Here is a 16576-nt window from a genome sequence, read left to right as displayed (position 1 = left end):
ACTCCGTGTAGAACAAACCTGCCACCATTTCAGGTTGCAGTACTCCCCCCCCCCCTCTCGTGACAGACTTGATTCGTCTGAATTTCGGTTCCTTATTTCACCACCTCAGCACCAAGCGTGCCGGTTGGTGGAAGTGTTTCTGGGGTTGAACGGTCGATCCCTGCACCACGTCACAGGCAACAGCGCAGTACAAGTGCGTTGAGGCTTTTTACAGCAAGCAAATGAGCCCAGATATTTCCATGAGCACCCCACCCCACCCACCCCAAGCACAGAATACAGATGCAAACATTTAGTTTAAAGAACCGTTCTTTATTTTACATCTTAAAAATGCCACACATTTTTAACTCTTAAAAAAAAAAAAGTTTACGCACAAAACATCGGGGGGGGGGGGAAGCCGCGACACAAAAACCCCTCTCTCTTTACAATCTCTTGGGGCCTCCGCCAAGCCTCGGGACACGAAGGGACCCAGCCAGCGGTTTCAAATCGCAGGGAGCGAAAACGTGCCCGAGGAACCATTTCCGCAGGAAGGCGCCAGCCAACAGTGCAAAGGAAGAAAAAAAAAAAACAACAATAATAAAAATAATTAAAAGAAACTAGTCCAAAAACCACCGCTGCAGACGCTTAACAGCGGGACAGCGAACCGCGCGCATCCTCGCGGCCGAGCATCGCTCCGGCGCGGAGACACGACGGCTCCAATATATACAATCCCAGCCTGGGGCGCGCGGATACGCCGCTGCATTACGCACGTACACTCGCCATCTGGTCACCGTCGTCCCAGCCAGCCGCTGGTTAGTGTTGACGGACTGTTTCAGTACCGGGTTGGGGGGGGGGGGGTTGGTGGTGGGTGGGGTGGGGTTGGGCAGTCCTTTAAATTCATCAATCAGTAAGGGCCGTAGAAGAGCTGGGAGCAGAGGAGCGCCACGGGGAGCAGCAGCAGCGCCGCCGCCGCGTTGCACCGCGGGGACGCGACGGCGTTTTGGACGGTGGTGTCGGCGGAGCTGCTGCCGCCGGCGGCGGCGGTGGTGTGGTTGGCAACAACGGGGGTAACTGTGGAGTTCTCCGCCTGAAACATGAAAAGGAAATAAAAAAAGTCATTTTTTTTTTAGGTCGGGTCAAGAGCAACACAACGTTTCCCAAAAAAAAGGCGCGCGCGTAAATGCGGAGGCCCAGTGAAGTGCGCAAGACTCCTAACGTGCCCTAGTTTTGGTGTGGTAAATGTAGTACCCCAATAATTTACTAGGGGAGGCGTACAAAGTTAAAGTTCATTCCGGTATATATAAGCATCTTATGCTTATTTTAGACCTGAAAGCAGTGGACGTAATTAGCCTCCCGATAGAATTGGGGAGGGGGGGGGGGTAGACGTGCAAAAGTAGACGAACAGCTGCGATAAGCTCAAAAATCAAAAGTAGGCTGCTGAAAAGTTACCCCGGATCCGCAAAGGCGAGAACCGAATTCTAACGGATACACACTTCGGATCGCCTTTGGCTGCTCGCCCTCCTTCCCAGTCCGGCAAAGAGGACACAGTAAATGCGGGGCGGATAAACTCACCTGCGACGAAAGGAGCAGCGCGAGCAGGAGCGCGCCGAAGCACGCGGCAGCCACGTAATTCATCTTGGCGTCGTTTCTCGGCGAGCCTGCAAACTTCTCAGACTGATGCTCCGTCCGCGTACCTCCTCCTGCGGGACCGAACTGATGACCGCAGCGGCGCGCAGGGGGGACCCATTCATTTATATGGACAGCGGTGACGTCAGATGGGCGCTCCCTAAAAGCACCTGTTGTAGACCACTGAGATTGACAGCACGCATAGGAGCCTCCCATTGTACTGATATTAACCGTGCAAGTATATTTAGAGGTAAAACAGTATATTTTTTTGGGGGGGGACCCCATTTACAACTGACAAAATAGCACAGTTACTTTACTCAGCTGGAGTTTAATATTTGTTCGCAGTTTCAGAAACGGACTGAAATCACATGTTGCAGTTGGGCTGCATGCGTTTTTCGTGTACGTCCAACGTTAAAAGCGACGATTAAAACCGCTGCCACGTTACATCAAATGATCTTAAACTGAAAGCCAGATCTTGAGACGAGACGGGCTTTGGTTATAACTTAAATGACTTTGAGCTAAAATGGCAATTATAGCACCTTCAAGTGGATTTCAAACGCCATATCAATGGTAAAACGTCAGGAACGCCTCCCCCGCCCCCCCCCGCCGCCGCCATAGTCCCTTCTCGCTTTCCGTAGCCGTCCGTACTTCCCGGAAGCAACATGGGCCGCTGCTTGGAGGTCGAAGTTAAACAAAACAGCAGCTAAGATAACCACATTTATCGGCCCCGCAGTCCTGCTAGGTTTTCTTTAGGCAGCCAGTCAGACAGAATACTTTTTGGCAGTTTCCGCTCTCCATGCTGCTGTGCCGGCTCCCGGTAGTTACCCGGAGCGTAGCGAGGTGGGGCGAGGGTGCACGCCGGGCGAGAGCGCTCCTCCACCCCGCAGTCGCCTTCAGCTCCAGCCGCAGTTGTGATGTCGGCTCCACCGACGGCTCTAGTGCGCAGCCTGCGGGAAACGGCGCTGTGCAGGGGCAGTACCGGGACAGTGTGTTGCTCCCCCGCACCGCTTTCCCCATGAAACTAACCGGACAGACACTGCTGGACCGGGAGCTGGAGATTCAGCAGGTACAAATAAACAACCAGGGACTTAATGTCTGTAATACTTTCTACACCTTTTCTCTCTCTCTGTGTGTGTGTGTGTGTGTGCGCGTGAGGACCAGTTTGAGTTTGCTAACATAATGATGAGGACATTTTCCCGGACCTGTTGGCCGGGCCTCACTTCTTTAAGGTCTATTTTAATGTAGGCATCCAGGTTTAGAGTTGGGGTTAGAGTTAGGGCTGGGTTAAGGTTAAGCTAAGGGATAAGGTTAGGCATGTAGTTCTAGCAGATAGAGGTAGGGTTGGGGGCTAGGCAGTGAATGTCTTCAAAGAGGGAGGTCGCAAATGCAAGAACACCAGATGTGCGTTTGTGTGCATGTGTGCAGATTATTATTTTTTACAGTAAATTAAAATAGTTCCCTCACCCATGATTGTCTGTATGTAGGCGTGCGGCTTTGCAGGTCTCTACTCTTGGCAGAGAGAGAGAAAAGCCAAAAAGGAGTTCTGCCTTCATGATGGACCCCCATACGCCAATGGAGACCCTCACGTTGGACATGCACTCAACAAGGTAGTCTATTAATGGTATTTTTATGATGGCTCATGTGTTTTGCTTAGATTTATTACAATGGGCTATAGATGCCGACAAGCGACCTTATTGATCATTTGACTTCTGATGTGGCCAAGGATAGATTTAAGCAGTCAGCAATGATGCTGCCTGCTTAAATTAAAAATTAAAATTAAAGAGAAAGCCACCATCTATTTGTTCTAATTTGTTTGGATGTTAACCTGCCCATATAGTTTAACTTTGTTTGCATTTCCGTTATCCTAGATCCTGAAAGACATCCGCAACCGTTTCGAGATGCTGAGGGGGAGACAGGTCCACTACATCCCGGGCTGGGACTGCCATGGTCTGCCCATTGAGTTGAAGGCCCTGGGGGAGCTTGGCACTAGTGGTCTCAGTCCGCTACAAATCAGACAGAAAGGTGAGGGAGAGGCACGGGGGTTTGATGCGTACACTGAATGAACATAAAGCACATTGGAAGTTTTTTCGTATAAAATTAGATTTTAGAAAGCACCAAAATGTCAGAATAAAGTGCAAAATCGTTGTCTTTGCAAAGTTTAGTTAGACACAGCAGTGATAGACATAGTAGACAATGTAATTCTAGTTTTGAGGGTGCTAAGATCCTAAAGGCAGGCTAATTACATTATGTCTGACTACCGGCTTCTCATGTGACTCATCCAGCCCGGGAGTTTGCAGAAGGGGCCATAGCCCGTCAGAAGGCTGCTTTCCAGCGCTGGGGGGTGATGGCTGACTGGGACAATTGCTACTACACATTTGATGGTACCTATGAGGCAGCACAGCTCAAGGTCTTCCAGGAGATGCACAGCAAGGTGGATGATGACAATCTGTTATTTTCATTCGTTGTTTTGGCCATTTTTTGTCAGTGGAGTTTTCCCTGACCTGAATCGGCTTAATGATGAAGTTTATAGACAGTTGTCATTTACTATATCTACCTGTTTCTCACTGTGAATGTAACGCCCTCTAGGACTGTAACTGCAGTTTATGGTTACACCAATGAACTTGACTTGACATATTGGTGTTAACATGGCTACAGTGATATTCTGGCTTATGTCCAGGCTGAAAAGCTGAGGATTTTTTTTCTTCACCTGACCATTAGCAAAGCAATATTAACATGTGTTGAGGAAGTCATCGTACTGTTCCTTACGTCTCTTTCTTTTTGGCTTTTGGTTCTCATGTTGGTGTCCCACTTTGTTGTATTTCAGGGGCTAATATACCAGGACTACAAACCAGTCTTCTGGTCACCTTCTTCCAGGTAGGCAGCACTGAGGAACTGCAGTTAAATTAGATAAGAAGTTCCTTGGAAGTTCAACCGATTATTGCTGTTACAAATATTATTGTTTTTATTGTATTCCGTCACCTTTTTTTTTTTGCTGTTGCTCACTTTGTGCCCATATCCTCTGTCTTTCTTCATCTCTCTAGAACTGCCTTAGCTGAGGCAGAGCTGGAATACGACCCTCAGCATGTCAGCAAGGCCATCTATGCTACATTCCCTCTGTCCAAACCGCCACCTAACTTAACCTTAGAAGCAGGTAACAAACACACGTACAATCAACCACACTGTAAACCAAACTACCATCTTGATTGTCTGTGGGTGTGTGTGGCGACAAGCTCAACAAGCTGCCCACAACTTTGTTTACACTGACATTTTTTCCTCAGTTTAATAAATGATTGACTTGACAAGTATTGGCGTGCGTGCATGTGTATGTATGTGTGTGTGTGTGTTTGTGTGCATCCACACTTGGTTTGTATCCCAGTTGATCCGGGTAGTATCCATGTGCTGGTGTGGACCACTCAACCTTGGACTATCCCTGCCAACCAGGCTGTCTGCTACATGCCCAATGCACAGTAAGTAGCAACACAATGAACTGTCCTCTGCTTTACACACGGGCCACACCAATCATGGTATTTTAAATTCCGTTATTTTTTGGGGGATTTCCCCCCCCTTTTTTCTCCCCAATTGTATCCGGCCAATTACCCCACTCTTTGGAGCCGTCCTGGTTGCTGCTCCACCTCCTCTGCCGATCCGGGGAGGGCTGCAGACTATCACGTCTCCTCCGATACATGTGGCATCGCCAGCCGCTTCTTTTCACCTGACAGTGAGGGGTTTCACCAGGGGGATGTAGCGCGTGGGAGGATCATGTTATTCCCCCAGTTCCCCCTCCCCCTTGAACAGGCGCCCTGACCGACCAGAGGAGGCACTAGTGCAGGGACCATGACACATGCCCACATCCGGCTTCCCACCCGCAGACACGGCCAATTGTGTCTGTAGGGATGCCCCACTAAGCTGGAGGTAACACGGGGGTTCGAACCAGCGATCCCCATGTTGATAGGCAACGGAATAGACTGCCACGCCCCCCCCAGACGCCTTAAATTCCTTTCTAAACTGAGTCCCTATGATTATTAGTATTGCTTTCTGTCATTCAAAATCAGATATATACTGCTGGGTATTTAAACATTGAGAGCTTGGTGACCTTATACAATTGTCTTGTTCATGTGTGACCGTTGGAAAAATGTTCACCTTCAGTATTTATCATGATGCTGCTGCTGTCCTTCATTAAAGAGGTTCTTAATCTCAGTATGGCTAAATTAAATAAAATGTATCTCAGTAAGATAAGGTAAGGATTCCACTGAAATCACACTGTCCTTAACCAGAGTGGTGTTGTAGTGGATGTATGCCTTTTGGTAGGTTTCTCCTAATGTCTTTGTTTCGGTGGACAGGTACTCTGTGCTGAAGCGGGCAGACAACTCTCAGCTCCTCTTAGTGGCCGCTGACCGCACTGCCAGCCTGTCAGCCTTACTGGGCACAGAGCTGGAAACCATAGGCACTTTCTCAGGTACCATCTCCATATACTAACACTTCTCCAGACTTGAAGTTGTGTCTTTCTCTTGGTCTCACTTGAAAAGCTGCTGTCACTTAAATACAACACGTTATCTCATGCACAGACGCATGTCCATGTTTGATCCACTTTCCTTTTCCTTCCCATCTCTCTCCCCTAAGGCTCACAGCTTGAGGGAGGGATCTGTAAACATCCCACAATTCCTGACAAGGAAGTGCCCTTATTACCAGCTAATCATGTGACGATGGCAAAAGGAACAGGGTTGGTCCACACAGCGCCAGCCCATGGCATGGAGGACTATAGTGTGGCTTCTCAGTTTAATCTGTCTGTGGTATGTTGTCAACTGCTGTAGCAGAATACAAAGGCTGACCATGCAGTTCATTTGTTTTGTTTTTTTTATGCAGCAATTTTACACGAGATAGATATGTATCTGGACATCAGACAACAAGGTTATGCATTTTTTTTCTATGTGTGTGTGTGTGTATGTGTGTGTTGCTTCTTCTCTAGGACTGCATGGTGGACGAGGAGGGCAAGTTCACTGAGCTGGCTGGCCCCGAGCTGCAAAATCTGTCTGTCATGGAAGAAGGCAATGATAAAGGTAGACTCAAGTGTGAGAAATAATGTGTATGTGTGTGTTAATGCTGCTCATTTAGTAATAGACAATCAGATTTTGAGATTTTATATTTCTGCAATCAATAATCGTGTAAATGTGTGATATTTCAATGCATCTGAAAAGTCCCCATGTGTTAATTCAAGCGACATTACACGTCAAATCTTTTTTTTTAAAGCCCCCCCTTTTTCTCCACAGTTGTACTTGACCAATTACCCCACTCTTCTGAGCCGTCCCGGTCACTGCTGCCCCCCCTCTGCCGATCCGGGGGAGGGCTGCAGACTACCACATGTCTCCTCCGATACATGTGGAGTCGCTAGCCACTTCTTTTCACCTGACAGTGAGGAGTTTCACCAGGGGGACGTAGCGCGTGGGAGGATCACGCTATTCCCCCCAGTTCCCCCTCCCCCCTGAACAGGCGCCCCGACTGACCAGAGGAGGCGCTAGTGCAGCGACCAGGACACGCAATCCGGCTTCCCACCCGCAGACACGGCCAACTGTGTCTTTAGGGACGCCCGACCAAGCCGGAGGTAACATGGGGATTCAAACCGGTGATCCCCGTGTTGGTAGGCAACAGAATAGACCGCTATGCTACCTGAATGCCCCTACAGGTCACATCTTTTGAGTGTGCAACGTGCACCCATGTGACCAAAAGTATGCAGTAATGGGTGGGAAAGTTTAAGGGGAAACCCATCATGGAGCATTTTTGGAAGAAGATGGAAATGAATAAAGTGAAAAACAATGGATAGGCCTAGTATTAGGATGAGTTGCAAATGTGCAACAAATTAATTTTCTTTCTTGAACTTGAGACGAATAACCTCGACTGATGATTGTGATCACCGTATTCAACAGTGGGATTATTGTTTATGATCATGTAGTCATAAGTGCGTGTGCTTCTGTTTACCCTTTCTGTGTTTATTTTTGTGCCCTTAATGTTTTTGTATCTGTGTGGTCTTGTGTGCTTTTTTACTAGTAATCTCTATGCTGGTAGCGTGCGGGGCGCTGGTTAAGGAGGAGCAGTGTGTTCATAGCTACCCATACGACTGGAGAACCAAAAAGCCTGTAGTCATCAGGCCCAGTAAACAGTGGTTCATCAACACCGCGTCACTTAAAGACAAGGCCAAGGTAAAGCTGGGCAGAAACCTTACAGTCAGTCAAGCTCCTTTTAAAGGGGCTATATATGAGTTCTACCAAACACAGCGACGTGAATAACGACAAAATAAAAACGGACACGCAGCTCAGCCTCTCGAGAAAGCAAGACAAGCAAATTCGAACAGAAAGGCGGCAGATTTCCCAGCATGTCTTGTGACATCTGTCATTTGCAGATACCTTCAGTACATATTAATTTGCTGCCGTGGCTATTGTTGAGGACTGCTGTGTGAGACTAGTCTGGGTGAGGTGGCGTAGGGAGGGTCCAACACCAACAAAATGGCGTCTTCTTTATTTCAATATGTACCACACAGCAACCCCTACTAATATTTATTAAACCTATTTCGCAGTAATTCTGATGAGTCGGTTTTGGTTTATTTTCATATGATTCTCTGTGAGGCGAATTTCTGGAGATAGCAAACTGCTATCCTGTCAGTTGGTGTGAATGAGGATAATGATAATTAATTGTTTAAGGGACAATTCACTTTTTTAGTAAGCAACAAAAGAGGAAACAGGATTATAACAGTTCAAATGCACATGAGACATGACAGTCAGTCACTGCTTTAGCCATTTTGTCGCCAACAGACTTTACTATTTTCTACTGCGGTTTCACTACCAATACATTTTTAACTTTTCTTTGAATGTGAGATTGTATGTCTCTTCTGATTTAGTCATTTGCAAATTCCCTTACTCATTCATTCATTTATCTTTCTGCCTTTTGCTTCCACCTCGGTGTGCGTGCATGTTTCCAGGAGGTGCTGCAGAAGGTGCGCATTTTGCCGGAGTCTGCGCGGGGCAGCTTGCTCACCATGCTGGACAGAAGGACATACTGGTGTATCTCCAGACAGCGGAGCTGGGGTGTCCCCATCCCCGTGTTCTACCATAAAGAGACCGGAGAAGCACTCATGAACAAGTAACCATACACGGGGCCACGTACAAAACACATGTGCAGTACACACATGCATGCATTTTTTTCCTCTTTTGAAGTATTATTGACAAACCACATGACCCTAGCTATGAACCGGCACACACACACGCAAAAAAAATGTACACTCTTCTTTTGTTTTCCCTCTCTGTTCTCCACAGACACACAGTGCCCCATATATCAAAGCTGTTTAAAGAGAAAGGCAGTGATTGCTGGTGGGAGCTGCCCCTGGAGACCCTCCTGCCAGCGGAGGTGCTCAAGAAGGTAAGGGTGTGCCACATGAGAGGGAGAAGAGGGGGTTTTTAGGGTTCAGGTGGGGGTTTGGGCTCACATTGCGGCTAACATGAACATCTGTGTGTCTCTGTCAGAGTAAAGCGGGACCAGTGACCGACTATGTCCGCGGGGAGGACGTGCTGGACATCTGGTTTGACAGTGGAGCTTCGTGGGCTGCTGTACTTGAGGGTAAGTCTGAAATCTGTCGGTCTCTCTTGGCTCTACCGGGGGAAGGATTTTGAGAATTTTAATGCTTTGCTCTCATTATGAGGCAAACCCGTTTTGTGTTCCCCTCCACAAAGCATGTGTTAGTTTGTACTGGCTGGGCGACTGGTTGGGTTTGGGGGAGATTCTTGTCTGTACAGCCACAGATTGTGGACATGGGCCTGAAAAGTGGATTCTTTTAAGGTATGCCACTTGTAAAGCAATCATGTATTTGCTTTTATAGGATGTCAGAAATCTTCTTGCCAGGTTACTGTGTGCGGTCTTCTGGCATTCTTTCAGGTTGTGCTCAAAACAACAGAATTAGGTCTCCGGGTCATTAAGCCAATGGCAATAAGCTCACACTTGGGTTGTAAGCCCCATTTAATTAGTGTTATAGTGAAGAAAGCTTCTTACACCTGAATAATGCAGTCTTAAGAAGTGTCTGTTGTGTTACAGAGCACATTGAAAGGAACTGCAGCAGTTTGCTGAGAAGAAACTTGGATTAGTGGCCAGCGCTGCAAACTCAGCATCCACAAGCCATTGTGTTGTGTTTCATTAACAAGATGCTTTTCTAAAGCTTTCATTTCTAGCAGGACTGTTTACAATAAAGTTGAAAACATGCTTTTTTTTATTATTATTATTTTGTAACTTCATCCAGTAATGAGTCTTTAAATCTTTTTTTTTTTTTTGGACTTACCAGTGAAAAATGATAATTTTGTTCTTTTTTTGTGGTTTGTTGTTTTTTTTTTGTTTTTTTTTGCATTTGTCTTTTTTCTTCTCCCTTTTTCTCCCCAATCATATCCGGCCATTACCCCACTCTACTGAGCCGTCCCGGTCGCTGCTCCACCCCCTCTGCCGATCCGGGGAGGGCTGCAGCCTACCACATGCCTCCTCCGATACATGTGGAGTCGCCAGCCGCTTCTTTTCACCTGACAGTGAGGAGTTTCACCAGGGGGACGTAGCGTGTGGGAGGATCACGCTATTCCCCCTCCCCCCAGTTCCCCCTCCCCCCTGAACAGGCGCCCCGACCGACCGACCGACCAGAGGAGGTGCTACTGCAACGACCAGGACTCGTACCCACATCCGGCTTCCCACCCGCAGACACGGCCAGTTGCGTCTGTAGGGACGCCCGACCAAGCCAGAGGCAACACGGGGATTTGATCCAGCTAGCCCCGTGTTGGTAGGCAACGGAATAGACCACTATGCTACCCGGAGGCGCAATCCATAAGATGCACACAGCAACTTTCCCCACTTCCGCTGTTGTTTTGGTCCGACTTCATGAACATCACTCATATTGTTACTTAAGAATGAGGAAAAACCAGCCAGTACTGCATTGCCTTCAGTTCCTTAGGACTCCCATCAGTTGTCTCCATTTCTCAAATACGCACTCTGTTATAATACTCCACATAGCTGTGGTAATGTGGCTAACAAGTGGACGCGGTGACTGGGGATGTGTTTGTCTGTGCCCGACAGCAGTGTTTCGTTTGTGTTGTGACTTTCAGAGGAGGAGGACGAAGGCTCTGAGGAGGCCGATTCGCGTCTCAGCTGGCTTCCTGCTCCGCTCCGCAAACCGCTGGTCGCAGGTTATTCCTCCACCTACCTACTGGCAGCAAAGCAACCTCTGTCTCCCGATGTATAATGTCCCTCTCTTTTGGCCTATCTCTCTGTCTTTCACCATTTTACCTACTACTTCATTTCCTTCCGTTTCCCTACTTCCTTCTGTAGGTGTCTCTCCACCCTTCTCCTCGACCCTGCAGCAAGCTTTGAACAGCACTGGGGTGTTGTTTTTTTTCTTTTCCCAGGGTTGATACACGCTTCACACACCTCTGCCCCTGTCCGTTTTGTCTGAATGCTGTGTCGCTGAAGCAGTTGGAGGTGCTGAAAAGCTGTTGTGCATGTCTGCAATGGACCTGCCTGTCGGACTGCAGATCTACTAACCATCTTGAAAAGCTCTTTTTCCTCTCGGTTTTCAGGCTGTTTGGGGGGATGAAGTTCCCAAAGGCATCTTAAGTGGTCGGTTTAAAGTACTGCATGTAAAAACTTCTGACTGGCACGTACAAATACGTCTTGTTGCGACATCCAAGCTAACTCAAGTCATGGCTTTTCTTCCTTCGGCAGTTTTTTTATATCGTCTGTGGATAAAGTCAGGTTTACCTCCCAGAATCTTTGAGCTGCCCCAGATACTAACAATATTTTTCCTACTTCATTGCCTCTGTCATTGGTATATAAATAACCTGCTTTCTTTCTTTCTACCTTCACCACCCCTCCCTACCCCAGAGTCTGACCCCAGGGCGGATGTCTACATCGAAGGGAAGGACCAGATTGGTGGCTGGTTCCAGTCCTCGCTGCTCACCAGTGTAGCCGTGAGGAATAAAGCCCCATACAGGTCAGTATCGCATGGACTCGCACTGCTGGCGTTTAAAGTTACGATCCTGAACGTTGCCGTTTTATGTTGTATACTGACATGAAGCCCATCGTGATACCAGTAATTGCAGTGATGTTGGACCACTCCAAATCCAAGAGGTCAAAAAAAAAAAAAAACATTAAAAGAGAATAAAAATAAGAGATAAAATATACAAAAAAGAAAAAAGATTAAAAAAATAAAAACAAAATAAAAAAATATTAACAAAAATGTTTTAAAAAATTCATAAAAAAGATGCCAGTGCTGTTGTGTTTGCACCTTCCCCAACACTGGGGGAAAAACAATAAAAATCATGGCGGAACCTGGATTTTAGCTGATGATGACGATGACATATATGTTGGTAAAGGTCCTCTACCTTCTTGGTCTGCTACATCCACTTTTTATTTTTTTATTTTTTATTTTTTACCCCTTTTTCTCCCCAATTGTGTCCAGCCAATTATCCCACTATTCCAAGCCGTCCCAGTTGCTGCTCCACCCCCTCTGCCGATCCGGGGAGGGCTGCAGACTACCCCATGCCTCCTCCGATACATGTGGAGTCACCAGCCACCTCTTTTCACCTGACAGTGAGGGGTTTCGCCAGGGGGCGTAGCGTGTGGGAGGATCACACTATTCCTCTCAGTTCCCCCTTCCCCCCCGAACAGGTGCCCCGACTGACCAGAGGAGGTGCTAGTGCAGCGACCAGGACACATACCCACATCCAACTTCCCACCCGCTGACACGGCCAATTGTGTCTGTAGGGACGCCCGACCAAGCTGGAGGTAACACAGGGATTCAATCTGACGATCCCCCATGTTGGTAGGCAACGGAATAGACTGCCACGCTACCTGGACGCCCCCTATATCCATAGCTTTACCCCTGCTATGGTGACTGCTATAGTGAAGACGAAATGCTGTTCTTTGTTTCTTGTTTCCCAGTAAAGTCCTATTCAAGTGATCATTTTAATGAGAACCTAAAAAGTGGTTCATTAATTAGATCCGCCTGGATTAACTGTTGTCAGATTCACCGCCAATAGAAAGTATCAGATAAGGACATATGTTTGCATGTAAATCTTAAGGATTGTCGCTTTAATGCAGCATGAAAGAAATAATCACGGCATCATGGGTTGCCCTTAATATATATATGCCATATGTTTGAGATCCTAAGTTCATGTTTGTGGTGGTGTGTGTAGGTCTCTGGTGGTCCATGGCTTTGCGGTCAGTGAGAAGGGAGAGAAGATGTCCAAGTCTTTGGGCAATGCTGTGGATCCTGACACCATCATTAATGGAGGGAAGGTAGGAAAGAAAGTAGGAGAAAACAAACGGCCTTTGGTCAGTTTCAGTTTGTGGTTTTTGTTCTTAAAGGTGAATGTTGATGTTATCCCAAACATTGTTAAAGTAAAACAAATTTAGGTGGTTTTGGGACGAAGCCAGCCCATTTTCCTCTACTTACAGAAAAGATGACCTTTTAAGTGATAATTACTCTTTCCAGGATGGAATGACTCTTCCTAACAAAGGGCTATTATATTAGCATTTGAAGCCTTCAGGTCATCCCGCCATTTTGAACAATGACTCTTCCCAAGAACTCAGCCAGTTCATCAGAACATCAAACTATCCTTTCTCTCAATTCTGCCTTCTCTTTCTTCATCCTATCTCCCCTCCCCGCTTCCTCAGGACCCCGGTACAACAGCCTACGGGGCTGACGCGTTGCGCTGGTGGGTTGCAGAGTCAAATGTCTTTTCTGAGATCCAAATCGGCCCCAACGCTCTCAACTCAGCAAGAGACGGCATCAGCAAGGTACCAACACTGCTCACTCATTCGATACCATGCAGGATCTGATGTCAAGTCCTTTGTGCTGGTATATAGGTGGCTACACACCAACCCAGTTCAACAAACCAAGACAAAAAAAATTTGACCAACTTTGCATGATGAGAGCAAAATGGAACTAACTCTGGCTAGATACTGAATTTCTAAACATTTGAGGGAACGGGTACATTCAGCCATTGTGCTCAACAACTCCATGTTCTCTTCCATTTAACCTTTCCATCCCTTTCCCAGTTGAGGAACACTCTGAAGTTTCTGCTCGGCAATCTACATGGGTTTGACCCCCGCACTCAAGCTGTGGACCCCAAAGAGATGTATTATATCGACCAATACATGTTGCACCAGCTCCGCGAGTACAGTATCAAGGTGTGTGTGTGTGTTACCTTTATGTAGAATTGTGTTCTCATGCGTTTGTTTCTTCTTGTGGCCTGGTACGACTCAAATATTCTCCAACTGAAAGAACAAAAACTTGTTCACCTGCATGCGTCTCTGGCAGGTGACAGACGCATACAATGAGTTTGACGCAGGCCGGGCCATCCGGATCCTTCAGGCCTTCATCACCAGGGATGTATCCAGCTTTTACTTCAGTATCATTAAAGACAGGTGAGGGACTGTTACTGTACAATAACTACCGCATTCATAGACTGTGTGTATGCTGCACGCAGCTTTGATCATGGAAGCCTCTAGCGGCAATCTTCATTTTAATGTCTTTCATTACTTTACCTCTCTCTGTCTCTCTTTCTCCATATTCCTCTATTTCTCACCTTATCCCCTCCGTCCCAGGTTGTACTGTGATGCAGAGGACTCGCTGGGCCGACGTTCATGTCAGACAGTCTTGGAAGAAGTGCTGGATGGATTGTCCAGATCCATAGCACCCATCCTACCTCATCTGGCTGAGGAGGTCTACCTGCATGCTCCTGGACATGAGGGTATGTGTGTGTGTACTATGTCTATATGTGTGTGTTTGTTTGCATGTTCATTTTCCAAGTTATTCTTAGTAGAGAATCGCTCCATATATGACCAATATAGATGGGTGTCTTTAAACTGTATTTGTGTCCACAGAGGGGGACACCTTGTTCAGGAGTGGCTGGATCAAAAGCAGTTCTGTGTGGCGGAGGCCAGGATTGGAGGAGGCGGTGGAGGGGGCATGTGCCATCAGAGACTCTTTCCTGTCCTCTATCCCGGGCAAAAACGCCGCTACGTATGACCTCATCATCGCCATTGAACCCGGCCTGCTGTTTGAACTGATGGAGGTAAGGCTAGCGCTGCAAGTACTTCGGAGATTTTAAATAAATACAAATGAATACACATAATGCAAAGGTAGAATCATGAAATTATTTGAAAAACGTGAGGTTTGTGCTTTTACATAACTAGATTTGAGAATGGTGTTTATGATTACAAGTCTGTGTAAACTAATTTTGAATAGGTCAGTGAAACAAAATGGGGTGGATAGGTTCTATAGCTCAGTATGTCTCAGAAGATAACGCCAAGGCATAACAAGAACTAAAAACGTATGCAGTAGCGGGCAGCTAGCCCTTATAAAAGCTTTAGATTTATTTACTTGGCAACAGTGGTACTGTGAGTAAGACACTTCTGGATGAAAGTGTAAGGTAAAATTTCAAACATTTAATCAGGCCCCATTTCCTCTAGTCTCTCCAGGAGGAGCCCAGCTCCACCTCCTCCCAGCTGACTGAGCTGATGATGGCTGCACGGACCACCCTGACCAGCTCCCTGCCCAGAGACCTGCCCCCTGATGCCCTGCTCTGCAACGGCACCTTCCTCATCAACCTTGAGGGTAAGGTCGATACTAATGCTAAGCTAATGATGTAATAGCTAGGTAGCCTGTTGGTCAGATGTTGACATTTGTGTTAATGCAGCATGATGTTGTTCCATAGATGACACATTGGTGTACGTACATCATGATATATAGAACATTTGGTAGATAATGTGTAATTACAGCCACAATCAATAAGCAGTGTTCTGACTGCATCTACAAGGATATTCTCAGGTATACAATAACTCTGCACCTCCCTGCACTTCAGGTAGCATAACAAAACATGGAGTCAGGACATCCGACTATTTAGACTTGAGTCCTTGGAATATTTACATTTTTGAGTGGAATATGCAGTACCCAGTAACCTTCCGTCATTTTCTTCCGGTTGTCAGGTGGTATTATACGTGAAGACAGTGCCTACAGCATAGCAGTGGTGCCTACCTCCGCGGCTCGGTGCCCGCGGTGCCGTCGCTACACTGCAGAGTCAGCAGACTGCCTGTGTCCGCGCTGCCAGTCTGTCATCTCCAACACACACTGACACACCAGCCGCATGGTCACCCTGACAGCTGACGTACAGCACTCAAAATCTGTTCTGGTTTTTCTGCTTCAGTCCGGAGTTGCTCTTAAGTGCTGAAATGGTTTTCCTGCTCTAGATTCTTTTGATTCAAATAAATGCAGAGTTGTAAAGCTGGCCCTGGATCAGCATCGTGAAGCAAAGTCACCCTAACCTAATGGCGAGGAGCCAGCTAAGAGAACCAGCTGCTTGGAAAGATGTCCATACACTTCCTGGCAATGCGAGGGAACGGATTAATGATGGGAAACAAAGTATGTTTTTATTTATTCGGTAAAGAGAGGATTGTTGTCTTTTTTTTTTTAAATGCAATGCCATACATAAAACAAGTGGCATGTGTGAATTGTCTACAAATAGATGGGGGAAAAAAAGCCAATGTTTGCCCTGGTCAGTGGACTGAGGCTTGACTGCATCAGTATTTGTTCAATACAACTTGCCTGAGCAAGCATTCTGGGATGGGCATGATAGTTTAGTGTAAATGTACTGTATAAATGTGTGTATTGAGGATACAGGCAATAATAGAGGGCTTGTATGTTGTCTGAAATTGTGGAAATGGAAGTCACTACAGTAAATGTCACTATGTGACAAGGGGAGTTTAATTAGGAGTATGGGCCACTGTTCTTGGACTTGTAAATGGACACCTTTGTATAAAACCTTTATCCTGGATACTGCATCCCTTCAAATAAATATGCACAAGACCTGTCTGAATTATAAATCTGTGAAGCTTTTAGCTCATCTAAAACTGTGACAATATTGAAAGAAGTGATATACAACAAGCTGATAACAAC

General features: G+C 46.7%; 1 protein-coding gene across 2 annotated transcripts; it reads left to right on the top strand.

Moving 5' to 3' along the window:
* Nucleotides 1-2258: 2258 nt before the first annotated feature.
* On the top strand, nt 2259-16519 carry iars2 (isoleucyl-tRNA synthetase 2, mitochondrial). Of its 2 annotated transcripts, XM_056295700.1 has the most exons (24): nt 2259-2668; nt 3087-3209; nt 3471-3624; nt 3885-4033; nt 4427-4476; nt 4644-4753; nt 4979-5069; nt 5943-6058; nt 6223-6392; nt 6569-6659; nt 7645-7796; nt 8573-8733; nt 8907-9009; nt 9114-9207; nt 10725-10805; nt 11500-11608; nt 12813-12915; nt 13294-13416; nt 13678-13809; nt 13940-14046; nt 14227-14372; nt 14506-14696; nt 15094-15238; nt 15610-16519. In XM_056295700.1, the coding sequence occupies exons 1-24, from the start codon at nt 2399-2401 to the stop codon at nt 15753-15755; spliced, it is 3117 nt and encodes a 1038-aa protein (XP_056151675.1). In that variant the 5' UTR covers nt 2259-2398; the 3' UTR covers nt 15756-16519. The 2 variants fall into 2 exon arrangements, with proteins under 2 accessions (XP_056151675.1, XP_056151676.1); XM_056295701.1 differs by lacking the exon at nt 10725-10805.
* The last annotated feature ends 57 nt before the right edge of the window (nt 16520-16576 follow it).

The sequence above is a fragment of the Lampris incognitus genome, chromosome 16 (assembly GCF_029633865.1).
Source record: "Lampris incognitus isolate fLamInc1 chromosome 16, fLamInc1.hap2, whole genome shotgun sequence".
In the NCBI taxonomy this organism is placed as follows: domain Eukaryota; kingdom Metazoa; phylum Chordata; class Actinopteri; order Lampriformes; family Lampridae; genus Lampris; species Lampris incognitus.
The sequence above is the reverse complement of the archived record's forward strand: the minus strand, read 5'-3'. Positions and strand labels throughout refer to the sequence as shown.

What these genes read in the sequence shown, in the direction of transcription:
- iars2 (XM_056295700.1), top strand. Translation starts at nt 2,399, where the DNA reads ATGCTGCTGTGCCGGCTCCCGGTAGTTACCCGGAGCGTAGCGAGGTGG. An exon ending in GGAAGAAGGCAATGATAAAG is followed by an intron (nt 6,660 to 7,644) that starts GTAGACTCAAGT and finishes CTTTTTTACTAG; the next exon opens with TAATCTCTATGCTGGTAGCG. An exon ending in TTCAGTATCATTAAAGACAG is followed by an intron (nt 14,047 to 14,226) that starts GTGAGGGACTGT and finishes CCTCCGTCCCAG; the next exon opens with GTTGTACTGTGATGCAGAGG.